Source organism: Sinocyclocheilus rhinocerous, unplaced genomic scaffold, assembly GCF_001515625.1.
Source record: "Sinocyclocheilus rhinocerous isolate Xijiao unplaced genomic scaffold, SAMN03320098_v1.1 scaffold975, whole genome shotgun sequence".
NCBI classification, from domain to species: Eukaryota; Metazoa; Chordata; class Actinopteri; order Cypriniformes; family Cyprinidae; genus Sinocyclocheilus; species Sinocyclocheilus rhinocerous.
This window is the reverse complement of record NW_015628726.1, coordinates 2,687,949-2,715,808: the sequence shown is the minus strand read 5'-3', so window position 1 is coordinate 2,715,808 and position 27,860 is coordinate 2,687,949. Positions and strand designations below refer to the sequence as shown.

General features: G+C 38.8%; 1 protein-coding gene across 1 annotated transcript in view; it reads left to right on the top strand.

Annotated features, from left to right (window-relative positions):
* Nucleotides 1-2,791: 2,791 nt before the first annotated feature.
* The window catches only part of LOC107738431 (protein piccolo-like), an 84,720-nt gene continuing 59,651 nt past the window's right edge, over nt 2,792-27,860 (top strand). The window contains exons 1-10 of the mRNA XM_016550198.1: nt 2,792-2,966; nt 11,071-11,819; nt 12,377-13,246; nt 17,723-18,598; nt 18,685-19,509; nt 19,602-20,498; nt 20,661-21,548; nt 23,558-25,021; nt 25,260-26,084; nt 27,042-27,836. Of these exons, the coding sequence (XP_016405684.1) occupies nt 11,190-11,819; nt 12,377-13,246; nt 17,723-18,598; nt 18,685-19,509; nt 19,602-20,498; nt 20,661-21,548; nt 23,558-25,021; nt 25,260-26,084; nt 27,042-27,836 (8,070 nt within the window). The 5' untranslated portion in view covers nt 2,792-2,966; nt 11,071-11,189. The remainder of the gene's footprint in view (nt 2,967-11,070; nt 11,820-12,376; nt 13,247-17,722; nt 18,599-18,684; nt 19,510-19,601; nt 20,499-20,660; nt 21,549-23,557; nt 25,022-25,259; nt 26,085-27,041; nt 27,837-27,860) is intronic.

Below are 27,860 nucleotides of genomic sequence, written 5' to 3'. Positions count from 1 at the left end.
TATGTAAGGGATAATGTACATCCAGCCGGTTGTTATCTCAGAATAAACCCCTTCAGGCTGATACAAGTTCTGATCACCCTGTCGGTTTTTATTCTGAGATAACAACCGGCTGGATGTACATTATCCCGTTTATTACACGGCTACTTGCCACATAAGTAAATAATTAGACGCGAAATATTGATTTGAGTTGAAATATTTGAACGCAAAGCTTCCGTGAAGACAGCAGTTGCGAGCAAGCGGCAAATTCAAACTAGACGGACATTTATGGGGAAACGGTGCAGTCAAACCACTTATTACACAACATTTCACCACAAAAATAATTAAGGCAATAAAAGAATTAAGACGAAAATGTTTTAAAACCTTACCAGTTTGTTAGTTTTCTTATAATCCATTACAGCGTACAAAACAATCGTAGCAAAATGGCAGCAGCTGCGTTTGTATGAAACGAGAGCGAGTCCGCGATACCAGGATGACATAATTAAATAATTGTACACCATTTTGAATCGAGTTTTAATATTTTATTAGCTAAACAAACGCAAAGCTTCCACCAAGAAAAAATAGTTCAAGCAAGAGTACAGCGCCGACTGCTGTTACCCGGATGAGCCTGTGTAATTAGCTTTTACCAGTTGTTATCGAGGGATAGCATACCTCGGAATGTCGCGACTGACCAATCAGAATCAAGTATTCCACAGAGCCGTGTAATAACAAGTGAGATCTTATAATAATAGGTATAAGAACAACTTACTTTAACATGATAATTGGCCTTCTATCGTGTAAATTGTTATATACAGAATCATTTATCTGTTTTAGTGATTGTAAATTTTGTTGTTCAGTGGTGTGATGTCCACTCTGTTATGTCCTGTTATGTTATTTCCCCTCTGTCCACCCTGTTACCTCTTTGTGTGTGTGTGTGTGTGTGTGTGTGTGTTTGTTTTGTTTTTTTATGTTAATAAAATAAGTTCAACAAATGTTATGCATATCTTTGTGGCTACTTGTAGGGAATGAAATGGTAAAATGAAATAATTTAAAATAATTCAAAATTCCATTGAAATTTATTTTTATTCTTAAAGAAATGTTGAAAATTACACTGTGCCTTAAAATACAAAAGATTTTTTCAAGATAATGCCTGTTTATGAACACTTTGTTAAAATCAAGAAAATGTAAATATTGCAATAACTGTATATTCAAAACACCTATTAATTAATTATTAATAAGATGAGAATGTCCTGTAACAGGGTGGACATTTGGCCCTTGCATGTGTGAAGAATTTCATGAAAAATTATTAAAGAAGAATATCCTGAGCTGGACTAATATATTTTTCTTGTAGTGTAACAAGCCCTTCTTCAGATAAAATGATTAAATCATGGAAATGTAAACTTTTTTTTGATAGAAAGTTACCAAACTGAAATAGCACCAAATATTAAGAATGACCTATATTAAGTATAATCAAAGCCTATTCAGTGTTTCGCATAGTAGTAGTAACACTATAAGTAGTAGATATTATTTCAGAGTGTTCATAATTTGCACAAGTATCATTTTAAAGGATTCCAATGTTGGGCAAGTTTATTATTATTATATAACGTTTATAAGTGCTTGATAATTTCAGTCTGGCCTTAACAGTTTTGTGGCACATTTCAGCTGATCAGTTTCGTGATCATGTCACAATGTGATGCAGACTTCGCAAGGAGACTGTTGTTGCAGTTACACTGGACTCAACGGCAAACCCACAACCTGCAAGTAAGCATTCTTACTTATTTTAAATGCAAAGAGAGTGTTCACATAGTCTTAAAGGAATAGTAGCACACACAAAAAAAATGATAATAAAAAAAGAAATTTCCTATTTAATTCTAATGGTCAGCGAGAGGGTGGAAAATGGTTATGGAATTTTATTTTGTTGCAAAAAACTCACTATGTTTACAACTCACTTGACTATCATTGTAATTGCACTTCAGGCAAAAAAAAAATTATTAAGCAATGTAATGCAATTCCAATAACTTCATTTGTAACAATAAAATGGAGCATTCAAATGTCAAGCGCACAATGCAACAGATGGTCTCTGAATGTTTGCTTTCTGCTTGAAGACATGCTGGGGTCTGCATTGACCTCGTTCCCAAAGGCAAACATTTACAGAATGATATGCCTGAGGTCTGGAGAGAGTGTGACTCATTAAAACAACATTGAGAGTCGAGGGCAAGACTTCTGAGGTAGGTTTTATGCCCATCTTGTTTTACACTTCTTCAATTATACAGTGCTTAGTGTCTAGACCTTGCTATTGCGTTACTCCATCAAGGACGGTGTTTGGCAGGAGGATGTGGCTTGGGTAAGAACCTCACCTCAGAAATCATCAACAAACCACATCAGTTAAGCCTTCACGGTTTCTATCTATCTATCCATCTATCCATCTACCTATCTTACATTTGGAGTTGCAGTTTATAGTGATTCTTGTAACATAAGCTGAACCGGTAATGGTAAAAAGCCATCCACAGCATCCTCAAAGCCATCATATACCGGACAGGATCTTTTAAGTACATAATCTCCTGCTGATTCTTGTCTACGCTCCCTCCATATTTATTATCCGCAGATGCCTATTTCTCTCTCTCCTCCTCTCTCACTACACATCACTGCTGATTTCCTGCCTGCTTCTGATTGGTCCGTACGAGCAGGAGGAGATTAGGGCGGTCCCTAGTCAGCTGGAAGGGTGTCCAAAGAGTGCGAGGGGAGAGAGAGTGATGCTGTCTCTTTAAGAGTATTTTTAGGCTGATAGTTGATGATGGTCAGTGGTGGGGAAAATCAGAGTTAGTGGCAGCAGTGCGGTGGCAGCCTGTGAACATGGATGACAAGGAGAGACGTTGATGTATTGTGGATTTAACAGCTTTTTAAGGGAATTCACACAGCCTAACGCCATTAAGCACACTGGACTTGGGTTATTTACATGTTCAACCTTAATTTGTTGGGACTAAAATTAGGTAAGTGGTTACAATCATGTATTTTTACTATTATTATTATTATTATTTTATTTACTTATTTTGCTAGAATGAAATTTGGACATGTTATTGGCCCCAAGATTGTATATTCAACAATGTAACCATACACTTTCATACATGCAAGCTTTACATCACGCTTGGCTTGCAGATATGAAATGATGTTATGGAGGATGGGATTATTTTTGACCAGTGTGAACTAGTTGTCGATCTATTTTTTTTTTTTTTCTGGCTGGACAACCCGGTCCATCTTGTTACTCTCTAGGGCACATATTTAAATTTAATGAAACTGGCAAACAGTGTGTGATCAAGTTACAGTATTGATTACAGCCTGACCCTCTGTTGTACTCCACATGCAGAGAAGTTTGTGTGCATGTTTGCCTTTGTGTGTGTGTGTGTGTATAAGTAGATTGCAACATCCAATTAATAACATAAGCATGTGCGCTTCAAATATACTCATATTACATGAATGAATACTGCTGAGTCAAAGCAAGAATGTTCAAGGCCTAATGTTAAGAGCACACGTGTGAATGTGTATTTGTCAGTGTTGGCTTCTGTTTATCTGGACTTGTCCATCTGTTCGTGTCCTCGTGTTTTGGTATGCGTATATTTTTAGCTGTGTTAACGCATGCTTGCATCCATTTCTATATCTACGTTTGTTTATGTGTGAAAAACTGAGACACTTAAAGAGACAGAAAAAGAGAAAGTTTGTTTCAGGACAAATGTCAAAAGGTTTAGGCTTGTTTGATGGAATAACATTTCAGGTCCAACAGAGCTTTCCGAAAGCGAAGACATGCTCCTACATCTCTCAAACACACATGCACACACATACACATGCAATCAAACAAACAGCTGAGCTATACATGGACCTGTGGCAAACTACAATAAACTAATAAAATGACTAGACTGGGGTTTTCAAACTTTTTAGTGGCAAGGACCTCCTAATGATCATCCTAAAACATCAAGGCAGCTATATGAGAAAAATATTAAGTGGGATATTATAAAGACATGTTTTCTAAATTAAATGATTGGCTTTTATATTGTCATTTTACTCAATATAAAGTAAGTATTTTTCAGATTTTACTTAACTGCTTAAGTTGACTGCATATGCGTGCATATATGTATATACACTACCATTCAAAAGTTTGGAGTCAGTAATATTTTTTTTTTTTCTTTTAAAGAAATGAATGTTTCATTTCAGAAAGGGTGCATTAAATTGATCAAAAGTGACCGTAAAGACATTTAGGGTGTTACAAATGATTTCTGTTTAAAATAAATGCTATTCTTTTGAACTTTATATTTAGGTTTCACAAAAATATTAAGCAGCACAACTGTTTTCAACATTGATAATAACAATAAGAAATGTTTCTTGAGCACCCAATCAGCATATTAAAATGATTTCTGAAGAATCGTGTGACACTGAAGACTGGAGTAATGGCTGCTGAAAATTCAGCTTTGCATCACAGGAATAAACTACATTTAAAAAAAATAATTAATATAGAAAACAATATTTAATAATATTTCACAATATTAATAGTATTGCTGCATTTTGATCAAATAAATGCAACCTTACTGAACATACAAAACATTAAATAATCTTCCTAAGACTCCAAACATTTTAACATTTTAACAAAAATGAAGTTTCTTGGAATTCAGTATAAATAATAAGATATGAATATGGTCTTTATTCAGTACTATTGTATTACCATCTGGTGCCATTGTGTCTTTAGAGTTTCAGGTGAGAACTCAACAATACTTATAGAGAGCTGCAATCAAAAGTAGGAGATTTCAATATAAACGCAAATATTACTCATTCACATTTTTCTTTCTTCCTTCTCTTTACTCTTGATGTGTTAACAATTATCTAATTTATGTATATTTTTATTTCTCCCTGAAAAATATCTGAGACAAATTAGATTTTTTTTTTTAATTTGTGCATTTTGAAAAATAAATGAGAAACTATTGCGTTCACTGAGCTTTGAAAGAGCAATATCTGAGCAATCAAATGTTCCTCTGGGTGAGAATGGTGCTGTAATCATGTCTAGAGAAATATTCAATCCAATCTGGCCATGATACACACCCACCCACCCACACACAGACAAATGGTGGGAGAGGAAAAATTATTCCAGCTTCCTAGTGTTTACACTTCCCCACGCATGACGCAACACATAATCAGCACCACACACGCATACATGCGGCCCTCCCCCAACACATGACGTGCAGGCCGAGTGGGAGAGTGAAGCCATGCACGACTCACTCACGTCCTCACCGTACACACGCTCACTCACAGGAACAGGCTCTGGAGAAACGTGACTCTCTTTCTGGCTGTCTTAGTCTGTGTGTTTTAATAGCAGAATTCTGTCTGCTCAGTGACGGAACAGAGATATTGGCTGAATTTCTAATTTATATTAACATTATTGCATTAGAGCCAACGTTATTTGGCAATGCATATGTTTCCAGACGATTTCTGGCTCTCACCACATACCTCATTCAAAACAATTTTAGAACATTTTCCAGCATGTTGGTATAATTTATAAAAATACATTATTTAAACATAACCACTAACCTTATGCTAATGTAGGAATTCATATTGGATTACATAAATGTGTTAATCATTTTTCTCACTTTCATATTGTTACAATGATTATTTTTCTTCAATGGAAAACACAAAAAGTATCTATCTATCTATCTATCTATCTATCTATCTATCTATCCGTTATTTGGCAATGCATATGTTTCCAGACGATTTCTGGCTCTCACCACATACCTCATTCAAAACAATTTTAGAACATTTTCCAGCATGTTGGTATAATTTATACAAATACATTATTTAAACATAACCACTAACCTTATGCTAATGTAGGAATTCATATTGGATTACATAAATGTGTTAATCATTTTTCTCACTTTCATATTGTTACAATGATTATTTTTCTTCAATGGAAAACACAAAAAGTATCTATCTATCTATCTATCTATCTATCTATCTATCTATCGTTCTATCGTTCTATATATCGTTCTGTCTGTCATTCTATCTGTTGTTTTGTCAATCATTATATTTTATAATTTTCTATTGTTTAATCATTATATTGTTCTATTGTTCTCGTTCTAGCTATCAACTGTTCAGACTTCAAAAGCTCTTGAAAAAGCCTTGTTTGAAGTTAAAGTTTAAAAAGACTTAAAAATTACTTTTATATAATATGAAATGAAATTTCAAATCTGCATCCTGTTTTCTATTGCAATTCAAGTTCAAACCAAATTAATTAATTTGATCGTAATTTAAACTGCATTCTCAGTTCAGTTCTGAATTCTGGTTTATGGGTGAATAAACCTTTAATTTTGTATCTTCAAATTTGGGCAAACAGGTGAGATTCATTAATGATATAGTTTCAAGACATGCTGACTTTGCTGGAAGAGACATTCTTCCCAATAACATCTGACTCTGCACATTACAGTTAGGTGATATATGATTATTCCATAAACCAATGCTAGACAATGCTAACTCAGAATGATTGAGGGCTTCTTCTAAAGTGATGAGAATGAATTTGCATTGGAAGGAGTAAATGGCAGTTTTGGCCTTAATCCCCAGAGAGATGCAATCTGTGGTGTAGCTTGGCAGATTGTTTAGACTGCTCTTGTTCAGCGCATTACAGGGTGACAGGCTTGGCCTACTGTCTTGAATCAAATGTTTCTTGTAGAAAACTCGCCTGGGCTGTAAGCCAGGTGCTCCTGATTAATGTGACCTCGATTCAACATGGTTTTCAGTCTGACTTTTGAGTGAGCAAGGCTCCACTAGCAACTAGACATTTTAGAAAAAAGGGGAAAAATAGAGAGAGAATATGGAGTCAATAAAATAATTTGATTTGAACAGGTACAAGTTTGGCTCAGTTCAAAGCCTGAATGAAGATAAAAGATGAGCACGTACTGTATAAGGAATGACTGGCCCTTGACAGTGTGGATGTGATAAGTGACCACTCATGCTCTGCAAACATTGAATTTAGTAAAGTCAGTTAACAGGCCTTTTTAAATGTAATGCTTTAAAAAAAACTGCTCAAATGCTGAGTGGATATCATGGGAAAGAATCACTGTTCAGTAAAGAATAGATTAAAGGTCCTGTATGTCATTTTTTGACTGTACCAAAGCATAAACACCATAATGCATTCACAGGTATGTAGGTAACATGCTAAGTTCACATACTTGTTTCTCAGAAAAACAATGGTACAGCCAGATATTCTTCTTTGAAAATGTGCATTCCGTGTCGAAATGTCTGTTGTGTTTTGGTCCATGTGATTCCTCCCACTGCCAGTTTAACCAATAGTATTTCGAAATCCCCGGGTTGCCAGTTGGTGGAAAACAGTGTATTGAAGCCATTGAAGGCAGCAAACGTCAGAGATCGAGTCAGAGATCGCAGATTCTACCCGACCTAAAAAGCCTCGGCATCCATCTAAAAAGCTCTATGACCAGAGGCATGTTAAAACACGGATAAATCAACTTATAAACTTTCAGTGTAAAGCTTGTTGCCTTCCATTGTCAGCTACGCTGGTTTCTTTTGCGTGTCCTCAATCTGGCAACCCACATGAACTTCCAGTCTGAGGAGGCGGGGGCGGGAGAAACAATATTTTGAATTTGGACTGCAGTCCCCATTTCAACCGCTAGCTGTTGTACTTACTGCACCTTTAACACTTCATTAGATGTTTATGGTTCTTTGCTTCCTTTGTGGTTTGAAAACTTTTTGGAAGTTAAAAGGCAGGTAGTTCAGGAATAATGTAGCAGATTGGTGATCCAATGCCGAACCATAACTATTTATTGCACAAAAATAAACTTGTGAATTATGCACAATTATAATGCAACCAGTTTTTGTTGCATCCCCACCAGTTAAGAACCACTGCTTTAGAGACATTAGGAAAGTGGAGATCTTATATTGGCCAGCTATTGAAATATTTGAAGTCTGATGACTGTTGAGAGCTTCATTCTGGAAGAAGGATGGGGCAGCAAGACTCAGGTAATGGTGCTGGCATGGCGGCACTGATGGTCTTTTATGGATCGACCATTAGCAGTAGAGTGGAGCACATTACATTCTCTCAGGACCATATCTGATCCTGCCAAGCAATAAAACCTATAATGCAGACGAAGAAAAAGCATGCTTCTCTCGCTGCCTGAGAATTGAATGATGCTGCATGTGAGTGAGTATGCACATACAAATGACAGGCAGGCATAGAGAAAACGTGGAAGAGACAAGTGAGAAAGGGAATTGTCACACCCCATCAGTGTTTACTGTGAATTTGAAGGTGAACTGATTTAAGCTATTGCCACAGGCACAGTCTTTTATACTGACTGCAGTTGACCTTTTAAATTAATAAACATAAACCATATTGCATGTTAAAGCAGCTTACATCCAGTTCACACATTTATTAGAAATAATTATAATTATAATTAATAATACTTATTTATTTATTCCCTATGTTGCACACTATTGCTTCAGGGGAATATTTATTTATTTATTTTCATTCAAGCACAATGCATAAAAGATGTGAATGAAATGGTTACTTTTTAAACATCTTTTGCTTTGTAGAGTTTCCTTTATAAATGCACTTTATTTGTTAAGAGGAATTACTTGTTTGTTGGTTAGAAGTATCATTGTGCATTGACAGTGGGGAGGATAATATTGCAGTTGTCATGTTTTTATTTAGATTTTGTGTTTGTTTTATCCATTATTAAAGTACCCACCTTTTCCTTATATTATTTTACATTTAGATTAAAGTTAGATAAAAGGTTAACTAGGAGACAACAATATTAATCTTTATTGTCATAATATTAAAATATAGGGCTGTTCAAACATTTAATCAACATTTTTAAATAAAAAATTATAATAAAACAGTATTGTGAAAATATTAATAATGGCCTATGGTGTTTTTGTTTATTTATTTATATTGATGCACTGTCAACATTCTTATGATCTTTCAATAATAAAATGATTATTTTTTTGCCCAAACGATATCAAACCCCTAACAGATGCCCAAACAAACGGAAGCCGATTATTAGCGGACAGTTTGTCAAAGACGAATGATTATGTCGCTTTAAATTCAATTTTCGCGAGATGATGTGTGCTGATCACCTGTCATGTGCGGCGCATGCGCAGAGGGGGCGACTGTGAAAGCGGGTATGCCCTCAGATCCTTGTAACCCTCCATCCTAGACGCCGAGCAGCCGATCACCAAACAGCACTAGAGAGACAGAAATGGGAGAATAAACAGGGATGCTCGCACGCTGTAAGGTAGGATGCTGTTTGTACCACTTAAGCCGGCCGTTATGATGAAAATAATCATGTTTTCCATGTGATCACATGGAAAGTGGTAGATTTGAGGAAGGATGATTATGGTGTGTTATAGTAGAGGAATACTTCTAGTCTGGAAATACTTTCGGAAGGATGCGGTTTTAGTGATGAGGCTGGGAAATCCTCCGACAGTGTTTGATCAAGGGCGAATGCATCATGATCGGGACAGTGAGGGAACCTCCATTTCTCACCGTTTGCTCCTTTATTTCCCGTTTGAATGCATGTTATGGGGCGAAATCAGTGTGATTACTGCAGATCGTGACTGTCTGAGATTGATCATCTACCATCTACAACCTCATATCAAATAACCAACCTATAATTTTACAGTGTTTTTTTTGTTTTGGTAAATTGGAGTAAAAACGTATCCTTATATTTTGTGACTAAAGACTGCCAGTCCCAACGAAACAGTAAGTGTTCTTTAACATAATGTTGTAAACCCATTTGTGTTTAACACATGCAGCGGAGGTTTTACAACCCGGATATGCCGACGGAGGATTTCTGTAGACGGGCTATAGATGTTGCGTTTGAAGCAGCAGAAGCAGGGAAAAAAAAAACCGTAATCTGTCAATATATGTTTGTAGGCTGTTAGAAGAACACAGCGTGACTATTTAACGTTGATATCAGGTTAATGATCGACAAAGTGGATATAATTTTGATGGCACGCGGTATACTGAAAAACATTTATACATTTGCGAATAAATACACACAAGAGTACCCACTGACCCTTTAAAGTTCCTCATCATAAATGTGTCCGCATAGAATTACGCGATGCATGAGCTGAGTGTAGAGAGCTGTCCAGGGTGCTGAAGGGAAATGTCCAAACGCACAGTCAATCACAGGGCGAATGCAGTCATGATTTACACGAGATTTTCAGTGTTTCATCACTGTTGCATATTCATGCTAGATGTTTATATAATCTGTATTTCACATGTTGATAAACAATATGTGTAGTAAAATTGTCTTTGCCAAATTGCCATTAGTTTTGACTCTGTAACGGCAGAATCGAACTCATAATTTGGATTGTAGTTATCAAATAAAATGGACATGAACTGTTTTTTTATCAACTTTTTAGGCGCTAATTATTTTCATAGTATGGTCTATAACAGATATGTCGTCGATATTTTATGCATTCCAGTGCAATGTAATTCAGAACACCAGGTAATATATGGTAATCATGCAAAATACATAATATTGAAAAAGTGATGATTAAAATATGTTTAGATTATGTAAAAGGGGAATGCATGATGATCAGGGCAGTAAGGGAACCTCTATCCCTCACTGTTAGATCTTTTATTTACCATATGACTAGATGTTATGTGTCAGTGTGATTACTGCGTGACAATGCGATATTGATCATCTACAGTCTACAAGCTCTACATGTCAGTGACCGATTATGAAGTTGATAACTGTTTGTTTAAAATGTTTTTGTTTATTTTATGTACCGCTCTTGCATAAATTAGGTTTTTACCTGCTTTGAAGACGACTTGGCTAAATAGCAATACTTTCAGTCAAAGTACTATTCTCATTTATCTCATTTTGCCTTATGCAGAATATAAAGCATTTCTGAGATATTTAAATTGTAACATGGGATTACATCCTTTTGTTTATGTTTTGAGTCTGGAACTATTAATATTTTAATATTATCATGCATATGGTATTACTTGATGTTTAATACATGCACATATATATGCATTCATTAAAAACACAAGTAATGTGTGAATTCTCTCTTTTCTTTGTCCGTTTTCTATTTCCTAAGGGACACTGGAGGTAGATGTGAGGGATAACTGCAACTGGTGAGAGAATCCCTCCACTGGGCTCCCCCCATCCCAGCCCTCTCCAACACCAGTCTTCAGAGCCCCATTCCCAACTGCCAACATGTTCTCCTCCAACTTTCTGAGTGGGGGGAATCCTCTAAGTGCAATGTCCTCTGCTGTAAACAAGTTCAGTCGTTTTGGGGATGAGGAGGAAAAGCAACAACAGCAGCCTCCAGGACCCTCAAAGCAGAAGGATCCTCAACAGCAGGGGAATGGCCAACCAGCCTCACAGGGGCCTCAGAGGCAAAGTGGACAGCAGACACGGGGTGTGGGAAGGGGAGGCCAAGGAGCTGGACGGGATGGATCTCGACCACAAGGAGCTGGTCGGGGAAGTCCTGTACAGCAAGGAGCTGGGAGAGGAGATCATCCACATCAGGGAGTGGGCAGGGGAGGATTGCAACAAGGAGCAAGTGGGGGTGGATCCCCTAAGCAGGGTGTTGGGAAAGGTGGACCTCAACAACAAGGCCCAAGTGGACCTGGGTCTCATCCAGGAGGTGCAGTTGGCTCAAGGCCTCCTTCAGCAGAGCCTCAGGTGAAAGGTGGACATGGAGCTGGGGTGAAATCCCTCTGTCCAGTCTGTAAAAATACAGAACTCAATCTTAAGTTCAAGGATTCGCCCAACCATAACACCTGCACACAATGTAAATCAGTGGTCTGCAACATGTGTGGGTTCAGTCCCCCAGATGCAACCGTGAGTACAAATTCCTAACTCATTTAGTTTTTATCTGTAATTAGCGTGATACATAAAGCAGTAGCATACAATATTCATGCTTCATTTTAAGTATTTAATTTTTTTTTTATTAAAAAGGAAAAGAAACAAGGAAAAAATTTAAAAGGAAAAGAAACAAGATCTTTATCAATAGCAGTTGCTGAATAGACCTCTCTAGATTTACATGTCACTTTTTACTATCAGGTGAAGATCCACCGTTATGTATTTCAATCCAGAAGTCCACTGTCTCTGAAGCATGCTGTATTGGACTGTGATGGTTTTAATTCCTTGAAGAAGAGTTTTTCCCCCCCAAAAGCTCATATTTTTCACAATTATTTATCACCATTCGCTAAAGTAGTAAATAGAGTTTTTTACCGATGCAACCATGAATAAGTAATGCTAATTCCTCAGAAGACATTTTTCACTGTATAAATTGTCTTTCTGTTGGTAAAAATGTAGAACAACTGATTCATTTTAATTTTTGTTAAGTTAAAAACTAGCAATTGTATAACAGAAATGTGTATTCTCCATGTATGCAGGTTAAGGAGTGGCTCTGCCTGAATTGCCAGATGCAGAGAGCTCTTGGAGGGGCAGAGAACAGCGGACCTCCTACACTAAAAGCCCAGCCCCAGCCCAAGGACTCCGTACCATCACAGAACCCTGCAAAGAAAGACACTCTTCATAGTAAGCAGATGCCGTCATCTGCCAGCCAGCCAACCAAACCAACAGAGGGTCAGAAACTGTCAAGCCAGTCCAGCACAAGTGCAACTCATCCGTCGCAGCAAACGTCACAACAAAAACCTCTTCCACAGCAGACAACAAAAGTTGCTCCTCCTGCCAAAACTGAGATACCATCAAAGACTGAGCCCCCTAAAAAAGAAGAAGAGTCCAGTTTCTTTGGTTTCGGTTTTGGTGGTGCTCGATCCCGCTCTCCTTCTCCACAGCCTGGTGCCTCTTCTGTTTCTGGAAAGGTTCTAGGCTTTGGTTCTTCGTTTCTTAGCTCAGCATCCAATTTGATTTCAGCTGTCCAGGATGAGCCCTCCACGACCCCACCTACCAAGGGTTCCACTGTTTCCCAAACCTCTGCCAAGAACACCACACCCCCTTCCTCAAGAAAAGGCTCAGAGGCCTCTAAGGGCTCCCCCAATGTTCCTAAATCACAGACACAGGAGGGAAAAAGGCAACAGCAACAAAATAAACCCCAAGACACTCAAAAAACAACGACAACAAAGGAATCCTCATCTGCTCAGGCTACTAAATTAGATCAAAGCCCGAAACTTCTTCCCAAAGCCTGTCCACTCTGCAAGGCAAGCCTGAGAAGAGATCCTCCTAACTATAGTACCTGCACTGAATGCAAGGCCACTGTGTGTAATCAGTGTGGATTTAATCCTGTGCCTCATCAAACAGAGGTAAGAAACAGATGAATGCATTTTCTTGCAGTAGGTTCACATTATGGTTTGTGCAATGAACTGTTGGCAGAAAATGTCAAGAGCAATTTCAGAGGCCATGTTCTCAGTGATTCTGTTGTAAAAGATGGATGTATTTTCTAGTCTCTTTGGTTTGTGTGAAGGCAGTCTTGTGGAAGGCAGACCGAAAATGGCTGTGAGAGAGACAAAATGTGCCTTGATTCTCAATTAACTCAGACTACTCCCTGCCTAAACTTACAAAAATAAAGTGCTTGACTCTCAAGGCAAAAAAAAAGAAAGAAAACATCAATGTGCAGTTTCACACTGTTTCTTCCCATTTTAGTAATGCAGTGGTTCTCACACCTGTCCTGGAGTACCCCCTGCCCTCCACATTTTGTATGTCTCCCTCATCTATCACACCTGATTCAACTCATCAGCTCATTAGTGGAGACTGCAAGACCTGAAGTGGTGTGTCAGATATAGGAAGACATACAAAAGGTGCAGTGCAGGGGGTACTTCATGGAGATGTTTGAGAACCCCTGTAGTAATGCATTAGAGTGATTCACATACTGTATCCATTAGGGCTTTGGTGATAAATATATATTATGAATGAATAGACATTCTGTGCTTAGTGACCTGTGTTATTTAATGATTGATCTGGGTCAAACATTGCAATTAGTGGCTTGACTATTTTACCTATGAGCTTTCCACGCAGTCTGTTGCCTTTAGCCACTTTCCAGACCCAGCAAAGCCATCAAGAGAGGTTCATTCATGATCTTGTGGGCTTTAGTGTTGTCTGTTTTTTGATACAAGGGGATATATGATTTTCCTTTCATAACAGAAGTTGTTAGATATACTGTTTCATCGTAACCATTTTGTTGGTCTTGGTTTTCATGCCTTAGTGTCATTTGTGTATTTTATTTTGAAGTCCTAGTGAATTCATGACTTTTATTTTTAAGACTTCTCACCACTGTCGCTGGTTTCCCTTTTCACATGACCTTATTTTGTTTGTAAGTTAGTTTTCAAGTATAGATGGTCCTTTTTTCATTTTCTTTCACTGTTTTGTCAAGTCAAGTTTTTATTTGGAATACCATTTTCTTTTGAGGCCATAAACATACAAATTTTTACAAAAATCATGTCTGTTTGTGCGTGAATAATATCTGTGTTTGCAACTATAGATTTTCCAAAACACAGACCAACTTTTGTATCTTGGCCATGAGGTGTTATATTTTGGGACCAGTATAGTTGAGGCAAGCAATGTGTCATGTGCTTAGTCTTAGCAGTGAAGCTGCTGTAATAATGTATGTCCCCTAGAGAGCCCTTACCACCTCGATTGTCATCATCTGGAAGCCTCGAGCATACCAGTTTGCCCCCTAAATGGCCATTTCATCTTTAAAGATGTGTTGAGCACAAAAGACACTTGACTCTGTAATTAACCTTTCAGAGTTTACATGCAGCCTGGCTAGGAGACTCCAAGGCTATTGGGTCACATGGGCCGGCTGTTTGGTAGAGGCAGAGGATCAGTGGGTTGTCCTCGGAGATAACATCTAAGACTTTTCCAAGAGAGTTCAAAAGCACAGAGATGAGGTGTAGATTACAGTGGCATCTGCTACTCGGTTGTGCTCAGTGTCAAGTGCAGGTTGTTGAAATGAGATAATAGTGGAAAAAAATATGTCTCAGATATGAAGGTCACCTTCATTCATGGCCACAACTGTGTGGTTGGTGTTTAATCATGAAATATTAAAACCTGGGAATTGCCTTAAGTCTAGAGAATTAGCAAATGTAACACATCTGTGTATATTTTTATCCCATGCTAAAATTATCTAAATGATTTAGTCTGTTTCCTTAGGTCTAAAAAGAGTGCTGCTGGCTTTCTCCAGAGATTAAATGTAGATTTCAGGATGAGCTGTGAGCTTGAGAATTGTGCAGGCAGCACAAATATAAATAAAACTTTGAGATACAGAGGGGAATTAATTTAACCCATTGTAGCAAAATTGCAAAAAGCTAACAAAAGATGTTAAAAACAGTTAATACATATTTAACGCTAGCTCACACTCTGGAATGTATTATAAAAATTGTGGCATAAAGGAACATTTGCAGATTTATTTTCCCTGCATGCCAAAGTAACACAGTGCTGTCACTGCCTACTGACAACAGTGTAAGCTGTTTTTGATCAAATTTTAGAAGCAATCTTTCTGTAATATTTAACTTGTGATTTTTTTTTATGTGCACAGTATGGGCCTCATTCATGAAACTTGAGTAAATATATGAGTAAATTCAGAGTAATTTGCACGTAAAACAGACCTTCCCGAAAACTATTTTCCGGATTCACAAATGCTTCGTAAACATCAGATTTGATAGTTAAACATGTATGTTAAAAAGGGGTCATAGGATGCTACATGCACTTTTACAAGTTGTTTGAACTGAAATGTGTGTTGGCAGTGTGTGTACACAACCACCCTATAATGATAAAAATCCACCCAATGTTTTTTTTTTAATCTGGTTAAATGTTTTCCCCTTTCTCAAATCGAACATTTAAAGGAAAATGCTACAAAAACGGCTTGATCTGAAAAGTGCTGTTTTTTGACAGGGTAAAAAAGTGTTTTTTACACGACCATTGAGAAATTTTAACCAAACTATGTTACAGACTTTTCATTAAGACCCTAAAGAATCATATCAACTTGTGGAAAATGGGCATCCTATGACCCCTTTAATGAATTCCAAACATTCGTAAATGGGGCGAGCGTGCACGCTCATTCATAATTACCATAATCCCCGCCCATGAATTCTGACTGACAACTATATATGGGCATCATATTTTGAAACAAAAATAAGGATTTCAACATGTCCTCTCAAAAGCGAATGAAAAAAAAAAATTTATCAGGCACAGAAATTGAAGTTTTGTTATTGGAAGTGCATTCAAAACGCAGCATTTTATTTTCAAGCGTACATAGTGGAGTATCATGTCAAGGAAGCTTGGCAGCACATTACAGATGCTGTTAATGCAGTTTCATCTGGTAATCAACCAGTCATCATTCTCTGCAAGTAGGCTAAGTCTGCACGATCTCTAAAAATATGTATTTTGTGCAGCACTCTGTCTGCCAAATCTAGCAATAGCTCTATATCAGCCATAGGAAATGTATATTGTTAAAAATCATTCTGGCCATTTTATAGAAAACCATTTCCGTAATAATTAGTAGACTAATTGGTACATCCCTAACAAAAGTAGCTAATAAATTATTTGATAAAAGTGTTAAATTTGCAGATTATATTACTGCTGTTCATAAAATAGTAAAAAGGAAAACACAGTATACTGTGTATAATTACTGTATATTATTTTATCAAAATGCTGCGTGATACGTGATTATGTAAGGTAAATAGTTTTATAAACATGCAGCGCCATCAATGATGTTCGGATGATTTACAACCCATTTATGTGGGGCTGGGAGCAGGTGTAAACTTTTTGTGTACCAACTAACATTTGTAAAATACGAACACTTTCATGAATCCCAAAATTTACGTCAGAACAGCTTTATGAACGATTTACACAAAAATTTGTTCTGCTCGTGTTTCATGAATGAGGCCTTATGTGTGTATATATGAGCTTATGCAAATAATACAATTTCTCTGAATGTTACACAAATACTACAGTTAGCCTCAGTAATCCACATTTTATGGTTGTATTGTTGTTTGTAACACAAAAGAGACCATTGACCCATTGATAAATATTTCACATGATTTCCAGTGTAGCATAATGGGACATGATATGAAAATATTTGTTTCAGCCTTCTAGCTTACAGGAAAGTCAGAGAGACTGCACTGTATGGCTCTAAAACATGCCTTTTCAGGATAATAAAACATTTAAGAGTGTCTTAGGGCTGGTGTGAGATGAACATACTGAGGTTTCATCCTTCTAGCTTGGAATGTGTTTATAAAAGTAGTCCTGTAGGCCTCTGGCAGAATATGCATTATCAGTATACTTTATAGTTGTCTGTGATGTGTAAGAGTATCCCAGGGTCATGAAACTCTATAGTTGAGAGTTCTATAATTGTAAGGGCTGCTCTGACATGAGCATATTCAAATTTCAGCTTGCTGGGAAGGATTCTCAAGAAAGCATTTACAACATTTTCTAAGTTGCCAAAACAAAACATAATACACATCATGGTTTTTATAATTTGTTTGTACTATTTAAATATTGATATTAAGAATAAATATACATTGACAGAGTGCAGACCAATTTTCTTGTTTTTATTGTAATCAGTCACTAAAAACAAGTCCAAAAAGAGAACATTTCACAAATGCTAGGGTCACTGAGGGTTTTAATATATTTCTTTAAAGCCACAAGTAGTAATGTTATGATATCTGCTTGTGAGGTCAATTTACACAAGTCCTGTGAAGTATTTTTTTTATCATTTGTTATTAATGTTGAAAAAGAAAAATGTGGAGAAGTTACTCATGATAATTGTAATGTTTTTGCAGGCAAAAGAGTGGCTTTGCTTAAACTGCCAGACACAGAAAGCACTGAAAGGAATAGAGCCTGCCGGACAACCCACAATAAAGTCCCAAACACAGCCCAGCAAATCTCAAAAGATGGAATCTACACATGGTCCTTTAGAGAAACAGCCCACGGCTCAGCCAACAAAGACTAGTTCTGCCAACCAACCTGCTGCTCAGAAAAAGATGCATGAACAACAGACTGGTGCAGCAGGAGCAAAGCAAGCTCTCTCCCCTATGCCTTTACAGCAACCGACAGCAAAAAGTTCCCCCTCTCCTCCTGTGTCTAAAACAGCACCACAGACTTATACTGAGCAAGAACAGCCAGGATTTTTTGGCTTTTCAGGCTTTGGTGGAGCCCGGTCACGATCACCATCCCCTCAGCCCGCTGTTTCGGCCATGTCTGGTAAGGTTCTAGGATTTGGGTCGTCCTTCCTGAGCTCAGCATCTAATCTCATTTCATCAGCGGTTCAAGATGAACCTTCTACGACACCTTCAGTCTCTCAAACTTTCCTCAAGACTACTACTCCACCAATATCTCACAAAGGGTCTGCAACATCGCAAGGGGCTGCCTTATCAGCGTCTACAGGAAAGGCTAATCAATCAGATGGTCAGAAAGAAGAAAAAAAGACAGAGCTAACTGCTGACCAAAAGAACAAAGCACCAGTATCTCAAATTAAAAAAGCCGAACCTTCTTCACAGATGCCAAATGCAGACAAAGGCCCTCAAACCTTGCCCAAATCCTGCCCACTCTGCAAGGTACAAATCCAAAAGGACCTTTCCAACTACAACACTTGTACTGAGTGCAAAAACACTGTTTGCAATCTCTGTGGATTCAACCCAACACCGCATCAAACTGAGGTAATGTTATGTTGGCTTTTAATGCTTTTTACAAGTTTTGAATGATATATGTTAACATGAGTTAACCAATTTGTCTTACTTTTCAGTTGAAAGAATGGCTTTGTCTAAACTGTCAGACTCAAAGAGCTCTAAGAGGAATGGAGCCACCAGGACCTCCAAAGTTGGAGACTGCAGCGCAGCCCAACAAAATCCCTACCACTCAACCATTGGCTTCACCCTCAGTTCAAAACAAAGGTGTTTCTGAATTGGAAAAGTTTGGCAAGAAAACTGACCCTCCTCAGAAATTACAAGAACAACAAACCAAGGCTCCAAATGGTACTCTACCAATCCAAAAAGCCCAGCAGCAAGAAAATGAAGTCAAATCTGAAGTTCCTGCCAAGACAGCCAAGGAAGAATCTGGATTGCTTGGTTTTGGTGGTGCTAGGTCAAGGTCTCCATCTCCTCAGCCTGCTATGTCTGCTGTATCTGGGAAGGTTCTTGGCTTTGGTTCCTCCTTTCTCAGCTCAGCATCTAATTTAATATCCTCAGCTGTGCCAGATGAGACCTCTACAACACCACCAACCTCCCGCAAAGCTTCCACAGTTTCCCAGAACTCAACACCACCCACATCTCGGAAGAGCTCTGCTGTTACACAGACCATAAACACAGGGGATACTAAACAACCTACTGCACAAAAACAAGATAAAAAGATTTCTGAGTCACCTCAGCTAGCAAGTAAATCTTCTGTGAAAGCAAAAATAGACCATACATTGTCTGGAAAAGTTGACAAAACTCCCCTGCCTCTTCCCAAAATCTGTCCTCTTTGCAAGGCAGATATTACCAGTGATCCTCCTAATTTCAGCACCTGCACCGATTGCAAAAACATTGTGTGTAACCATTGTGGATTTAACCCCATGCCTCATCAAATAGAGGTAAGCGAAAGAGTTTATTTTACTCTACTGGTCATAATTGATTTATTGAAGGACAGTCATGTTGATTTGTGGTTGTGATTTTGGTCATGCAGGTGAAGGAATGGCTCTGTTTGAGTTGCCTGATAAAGAGAGCACCTGAACCTTCAAGTCTAAATCCCCTGCTGCAGACTAATGCTGGCTCACAACAAGACAAAACAGCTCCACATCAGCCTCCTCCAGAATCCAGTAGAACTGAGGACCAGTCAAAAACAGCACTTGGAAAACCCACTACTATATCTACAATACAAAATCTTCCAAAGGAAAAACCTGCACAGAAAGAAACTATAAAATCTCAAGAGCCAAAAGATAGTAGTGCTCCAGCCAAATCCGAAACATCACAATCAGATTCCTCCAAAAAAGATACAGGTTTCTTTGGCTTTGGTTTTGGTGGTGCTCGATCTCGATCACATTCTCCTCAACCTATTGTCTCGGAGAAAGTTCTAGGCTTTGGCTCCTCGTTCCTCAGCTCAGCATCTAATCTCATATCTTCGGTAGTTCAAGATGAATCCTCCACAACACCGCCAACACCTCGTAAAGGTTCAACAGTTTCCCAGACCTCAGTGAAGTCTACAACGCCGCCCACCTCTCGTAAGGGTTCATCGGTTTCACAGACATCTCTCAAAACCACATCTGCTGTGGCAGCAGCAGCTACATCCCATAAGGGAACCACAGCATCCCAGGACACAACAAAAATGCAGGTTGGGGAAAATAAACCTCTGTCTCAAAAGCAATTGGAAGACAAGGAGCCCTTGCAGTCTAAGCCTTTCAAATCACCATCTAAACCGCCATCAAAGCTTCAAGCAGTTAATATGTCCTCTCAGTCTCTCCCTAAAGAATGCCCACTTTGCAAAGTGGAGCTCAAGAAAGATCCTCCTAACTTCAACACCTGCACTGAATGCAAGAGCATTGTATGTAACCTCTGTGGGTTTCTCATGCCTCATCAAATCAAGGTAAGATAATTCAGTATTTGCAAAATGAGCTGTGGGCTATACTTTATTTACCTTCAGTAAAAAATATGTTTGATAGCATTATCATTCTACAGCTAATTCAGCAATATTGCTATGTAGGAAACCATTTTCTGGGGTTTCTCAAACTCTCTCATTTGTTGGCAGGCAAAGGAGTGGCTTTGCTTAACCTGTCAAGTGCAGCGAGCATCAGTCCCTTCCCATGCAGAGCCTCAAGATCAAGCTAAGAAAGTAGCCCCAGTGCCAAACAAGAAGGAGCAAGATGTTCCAGAAACTGCGCAGAAGAAACAAAACACAGAGGAAGCCACCAATACTGGTCAGAAAACAGCTTTAGTTGGGGGAAAGGAGCCAACTGATGTGACACCACAACAGCTCAGTCAACTGAAGACCTCACAGCAGATGAAATCGGACAAGCCTCAAGAAAAACAATCCAAGCCACCAAAGGCTGAGCCTAATCAAGAGGAGTCTGGATTTTTTGGTTTTGGCTTTGGCGGGGCTCGATCTAGGTCTCCTTCACCTCAGCCTGCTGTTTCTGCTGTGTCTGGCAAAGTTTTAGGCTTTGGTTCCTCCTTCCTTAGCACAGCTTCTAATCTGATATCTTCAGCTGTTCAGGATGAACCTTCCACAACACCACCAACCTCCCGCAAAGGTTCGTCAGTTTTAGAAACAACACCTCCTCCCCGCTCCCGTAAAGGCTCTACAGTATCTCAGTCATTGTTCAACAACAACACAACATCACCTAGCTCACAAAAAGGTCCTGAAACCACACAAGGTTCTCAGAAGGCTCAACCTAGTAAAGATACTAAACCATCAACTGAACAGAAACAAGAGGAGAAGACACCATTGCTTCAACAGGCTGAGGAGCCATCAAATAAAGTGAAACAGGATAAAGAGACACCTATATCCAAGCCTCTTCCCAAGGTCTGCCCACTCTGCAAGGTGGAGCTCAAGAAAGATCAATACAACAGCTGCACTGAATGCAAAAATATCGTATGTAACTTGTGTGGGTTCAACCCTATGCCCCATCAAAATGAGGTAAGAAAATATCACTGTTGTGTTGAACTATTTTTTTTAATTTTTTTATTTTGGTTTGTTAAGTCCGTGTAAAGCAATATTAAATATGTGTTATGAGTTTGTCACACTACAGAAAAATTTATTAACCACCCAGCCAAATTTGAATGAAAAAAAAGCCAAGTAAATAAAATAAGTTATCAAAATCTTGAAAAAATAAGCAGTATTCTCTACTCTCAAACGCTGGGGGCGTGTCCGTGGTCGGCACTGAAACCACGCCCACTCGCGGGAAAGCTGCCGTCTCTCTCAACTGTCAAATACCACTACAACCTGAATGGATGCTCTATCTAGCAGCTTATTTGGATTTACACACCCATACATTACGTGATGAAGGCATAGCTAGCTAGCAAACTGGGCTGTAGTAACTAACGCTAATGACTTACTCGCGATTGAGCGGGTGAACCACCGATGCTAATCCACTCTAGTTATTAGTTGTGTTCGACTTCAGGCAGCGCTGCGCAGACAGATTGGTGTATGACATCAAAGTACCGTGAGAGCTATTAGAGAACAGATGACTCTGCATGCTTTTGAATCGCTCTCGCGGTTCTTTGATGTCATACACCGATCTGCACAGTGCCACTTCAAGCCGAACACACCTCTTACAGTGTTAGGGGAGGGGCCATGCTCAGTGGCTCCAGTGCGTCATCGAGACATGATTTCAGCCCCACCCAAAAAAAATCCTGAATACAAAGATGGTGAAAAACTGTTTAACGGTCTAACTCCACAATTTAGTACTACATAGTTCACAGTATTTGTAACGTGTTTCAGCAATACATTTCTAACATTTATAATGTGTTTAGAAACAATTATCTGAATTGCCTTTACACGGACTTTAAAGTCAGCATGAAAGGGAAGTTGCAAACCACTTTAAGTTACGCTTTATTACAGTAGTCCACTTTAGACATTCCGTTAACTGTAAGTAACTTTCCAACTACATGTCAACTAACTCGCATTAATTTGCAACTACATGTCAACTAACTCTCATTAATTTGCAACTACATGTCAACTAACTCATTAGAGCAGGGGTTTGTCTGGCGTAACTTCTGTAGCTTTAATGGATATATGTGTAGTATATTTTCTTCATATAGTAATGGGGGTATGAGGTGGGGGTTCATGGGGTTAGGGTTAGTACAATGAGCTGATGTGTACTTGTGTCTGTTGTGTGTTGGGTGATCATCAAAATACAGTGTTAGCAGATATTAAGAAGACAGCCTACTAATACTCTAATGACTGGTAGTTGACATGTAGTTGCAAAGTTACTTATAGTTAGTAGAATGTCTAAAGTGGACCAGGGGCGGTTTCTTCATTAGGGTGAATGTGCGAAAGGGAGGGATCACATTCAACCACAGTTGTCACTGTTCTAGACTGTTTGTTCTGCCTCTGGATATATAGTCCAATCATCGTCAAGTCACACTCTGCAATGCAATCTCTATAGCTGTGTCTGAAACCGCTCTATTAAACTTCTATCAAACAAGAAAAAACAAATAAGCAAGGAGGGACACCATCGGTTGTTGATTGGATTGTGAAAAGTGAGCATTGCATAGCAGAATGGAGGCAGATCTTAAAAGCTGTGTGGTCTTGCATATGCCAGCAGAGAAGAGAGCATGTCACAAGAAAAGCAAGTTAAGACAGTCTGAATTAAAGATTACAAATTCAATTAAAAAAAAATGGATGAATGATTTGTTTATTGTAAGACCAGTGGTATGCATTAAGAGTATATATGTAGTTTCAATTTTGTGCTCATGCTGACTTTATGGAAAACTATCATGATGCAATTTGAGAACCAACATTTTCATGATGACAGGAGAGCTTACAATGCTCATCTCTTCTTTAATCTAGATGATTTGAGCTGCCTTGGAACATTGCAAGTTAATAAGCAGTGTGTTTTATTCCACTTAACTCTGGGATGCTGTATACACAATGTAAATTTCAGTTACACAATTATTAATTCAATATACTTTACAAAACTACAGGTGAGGTGGCTTTGCTTAGCGTGTCAGATGCAGAAAGCACCAGAGCCTCCCCCTGCACAGCTTCAGCCACACGTTAAGGAAGTTTCACCACTTAAAATGGATACTCCCACTCTAGATGTTTCACAGAAGACGCCACATCTTCCAGCAGATTCAGTTCACAAAGATAAGAAACTAGAAGTGGCAGGGAAACAAGTCAATAAGCAAACTTTAGCAGAAACTGAACAACCCACCCAAAGAGAAACAAAACAACATCATATTGCAGAATTTCCAAAGTCAGAATCTCAAAAAACTGATCCGCAACCAGACAAACCTGGATTCTTTGGGTTCGGTTTTGGAGGAGCTAGATCTCGATCACCTTCTCCTCAGCCTGCTGTCTCTGCTGTCTCAGAGAAGGTTCTAGGGTTTGGTTCTTCATTCTTAAGCTCAGCATCTAATCTAATCTCAACAGCTGTTCAAGATGAGTCTTCTATAACACCATCTAGTTCTCGCAATGCTTCAACAGCTTCTCAAATATCTGATAAGACACCACCAACATCTCGCAAAGGTTCTGGAGTTCCACAAATCTCCAATAAAGTTAATACCACTCCACCTTCCTCTCGTAAGGGTTCTACAGTTTCTCAGACATCTGTTAAAACAACTCCTCCAACCTCACAGAAGGAGTCTGAAGCTACAGTAAACTCTAAAAACATTGAAAATACAGATGGGGCAAAAACTAAAGTTGCAGAGAAAGGAGTAGAAACCACTAAAGGAGCTACCCCACACCAACAACAACAAGGAAAAACCCAAGATGGACATGTTCCTATCTCCTCTGAAATCCCCGAAGAGTCTAGAGGTAGATCTCAGTCTCCTTTACTTCCACCTGCAGCTTCTGCTGTCTCTGGGAAGGTTCTGGGATTTGGTTCCTCCCTCTTTAGCTCAGCAAGTAATCTGATCTCATCAGCTCTAGATGAGCCTTCTACAACACCGCCCACTTCTCTTAAAGGTTCCACATCTTCCCAACTATCTGCTAAGACTACAACCCCACCCTCTTCTCGTAAAGGCTCATCTGTTTCCCAGACTTCAGAGAAGATTACCACTCCACCTTCCTCACAAAAGGGCTCTGGAGTTTCTCAGATATCTCTCAAGACCAGCACACCTCCTGCTTCCTCAAAAGGATCTGATGTCTCTCCTAAAATGCTTCCTTCAGATGACAAAAATGTACATGCTGAAAATATACAAGAACAGATCAAAAAAGATGATAAGAAATCCATGGTCAATCAGGCACAGCCAACAACTGTATCAGTTACAAAAGATACAGATCTACCAGAAACAACAAGGACAGAGTCCACTAAATCATTTCCCAAAGCCTGCCCTCTCTGTAAAGTCGATTTGCAGAAGGAGCCTCCCAATTACAATACCTGTACTGAGTGCAAAACCACTGTGTGTAATCTATGTGGCTTTAACCCCATGCCCCATGAGACAGAGGTAAGCAGCCTTTTTTAGCTTGAACATAAAACACCTTATACTCATTATCATAATTATTATTTAATTAGAACTTTGGTAGTATCTGGGTATATGACATTATGGACACCAATATTTATGACTTTTTAAGCATGAAAAAATGCATTCAAATTATATTAAAAAAATGAATTCAATGTTATGTATCCTTCTTGTAGTACTCTGTGAGCTTAATTTTAAACTGATTATTGGAATGCCGTTTCAGAAAAAGGAGTGGCTATGTCTGAACTGCCAGATGCAAAGAGCTCAAGCTGAGACTGACAAAGTACCTCCACCAGTATCACCACTAAAGAAAGCAACACCAACTCCTGTTCCTACACAGAAGAAGCCACTCGATTCCACAGATGCTACTGAAAAAGAAAAGACTGCAGTATCTGCAGGTACAACACCAGGGTCTGGGAAGGCAAGTTCAGTTCCACCAACACAGAAGCTACCCCAGCAGCAAGACATCAAAAATCCAGTACAGCCAACACAGAAGGATGATACTGTATCCACAAAATCTAAAGCCCCACCAAAGACTGCATCCACAAAAGAAGAGAGTGGCTTGTTTGGTTTTGGACGCTCTAGATCACCTTCTCCCCAACCTGCTGCTTCCAGTGTTTCTGGGAAGGTCTTTGGATTTGGTTCTTCCCTGTTGAGTTCGGCTTCTAATCTTATCTCCACTGCTGTACAAGATGAATCCTCCACCACACTCCTTGCAACTCAGGAGGTTTCAGCAGCTTCTCAAACCCCTGTGATGACAACATTAACACCAACTACTTCTCAGAAAGGATCAGCCGATGTGTCACCAAAACAAGGAGCTAAATCTGTTGAAGAAGAGCAGAAAGACAAGAAACCTGAAGAGAAAATGACAGAAGTTCAGGAAAAAGAAGTAACAAAAGAGGGTGACCAGAAGTCAGAGCCCCCAAAGGCCTGCCCTCTTTGTAAAGCAGAAATAATGAAGAATCCACCAAATTACAGCACTTGTACTACTTGCAAGAGCACTGTGTGTAATCTCTGTGGATTCAACCCAATGCCACATCAAACTAAGGTGAGAAAATAGTTAAATATTCAGATTGGTTATTTTTTTTTCAGTCACAATTATTGAAAATTTATTTCAGCAAGGTAATTTATTTATTATGAATGAACAAAAACAATAATATCTCAAAATGAAACAATAGTGGTCTTTATTTCTCACAATTAGGGCTGCACGATTAATCGAAATCAAATTGCAAAGGTGATAAATCGCGATTAGGCAGAAGCTGCAATTGTCATGCGTATCTTTCAGTAAAGCATGGTTCTGTGATCAGCAGTAAATCTCCATCCAAAGGCCAGAGGGCGCTCTCGCGCTGAAACTCCAAATACACCCCGCAGAAGAAATCCAGGAAATCCCTATAGCGGTTGCTGAATAAACAGAAGATTGAACTGCTTTCATTGATTCAACATGACTAATAAACACACAACTACGACAATATATGGTTTATCTGAGTTTGTCTTATTATAATTTTTATTATAATAAAATATTTAATAATGCAATGCTAATCGACATAGCCTTTATCACGGCTTAGAATACTATAAAATATGTTGCGTGCCTTATTCTGTGTAAGAAGCCACATCATCTCACAGAAGGATTTACTGATTAAAGTGAGTTTGGAGTAAAAACATGTTATTAAATGTGGTATTTTCACGTGCTTTCAGATGGAGCAGCATTTACTACACAGAGCCGTAGTTCACTGACAAGCTACGCAAGCAGCTTTCATAATCGTAGTACTATATCTTCGATTTCATAATCGCGCGATATCGTCTGTGATTATGAACGCGATTTTGTGTAGCTTGTCAGTGAACTACGGCTCTGTGTAGTAAATGCTGCTCCATCTGAAAGCACGTGAAGGAGATTTACTACTGATTACAAAACCAGCTTTACTGACAAGATGTGCATGACAATCGCATTTGATTAATCTTGCAGCCCTACTCACAATATTATGTGGTTACCTTTTTCAACAACCAGGTGAAGGAATGGCTGTGTTTGAACTGCCAGATGCAGAGAGCTCCCGAACCTCCAGTTGTGAAACCAGGAACTCAGACTACTAAATTACCTCCACCTGCATCACCAAAAAAACAAGACACTGGGGGTGTTGTAGCAGAGGATCAGAAACGTAATGCTTCTGGGAAACAAGAAGGCAAACCCAATCTTGCAGATTCCAAGCAAACTACATCAGATGCCCAAATCCAGAAAAATGTCTTACCTGCCAAATCTGATCATCCGCCTAAATCTGAACCTTCTAAACAGGATTTAGATTTTTTCAGCTTAGGTTTTGGTGGTTCTCATTCAAGGTCACCATCTCCTCAGCCCACTGTGTCTGCTGTCTCTGGGAAGGTTCTAGGCTTCGGTTCCTCCTTCCTTAGCTCAGCATCCAATCTGATCTCCTCGGCTGCCCAGGATGAACCTTCTAAAACTCCACCAACATCTCGCAAAGGGTCTACAGTTTCTCAGACTTTGAATAAGACAACACCAACACCTCCCACTTCTCAAAAAGCATCAGTAGCTCCACAAGACACTAAACTAAATCTTCCTGCAGCAGAATCAAATCCAACCTCTTCACCAACCCAAGAACAGAAAAAGCCACCAGATGCTCAATCATCCAAACCTATACAAGCTCAAGTGAAAGAGGAGCATCCAAAAACTTGCCCACTCTGTAAAGAGACCCTTAAGAAGGACACACAAAATTATAGCTCTTGCACTTCTTGCAAAAGCATTGTTTGCAATATCTGTGGATTCAATCCCAATCCACATCAAACTGAAGTAAGTCTGTGTTTTACAGTTCTC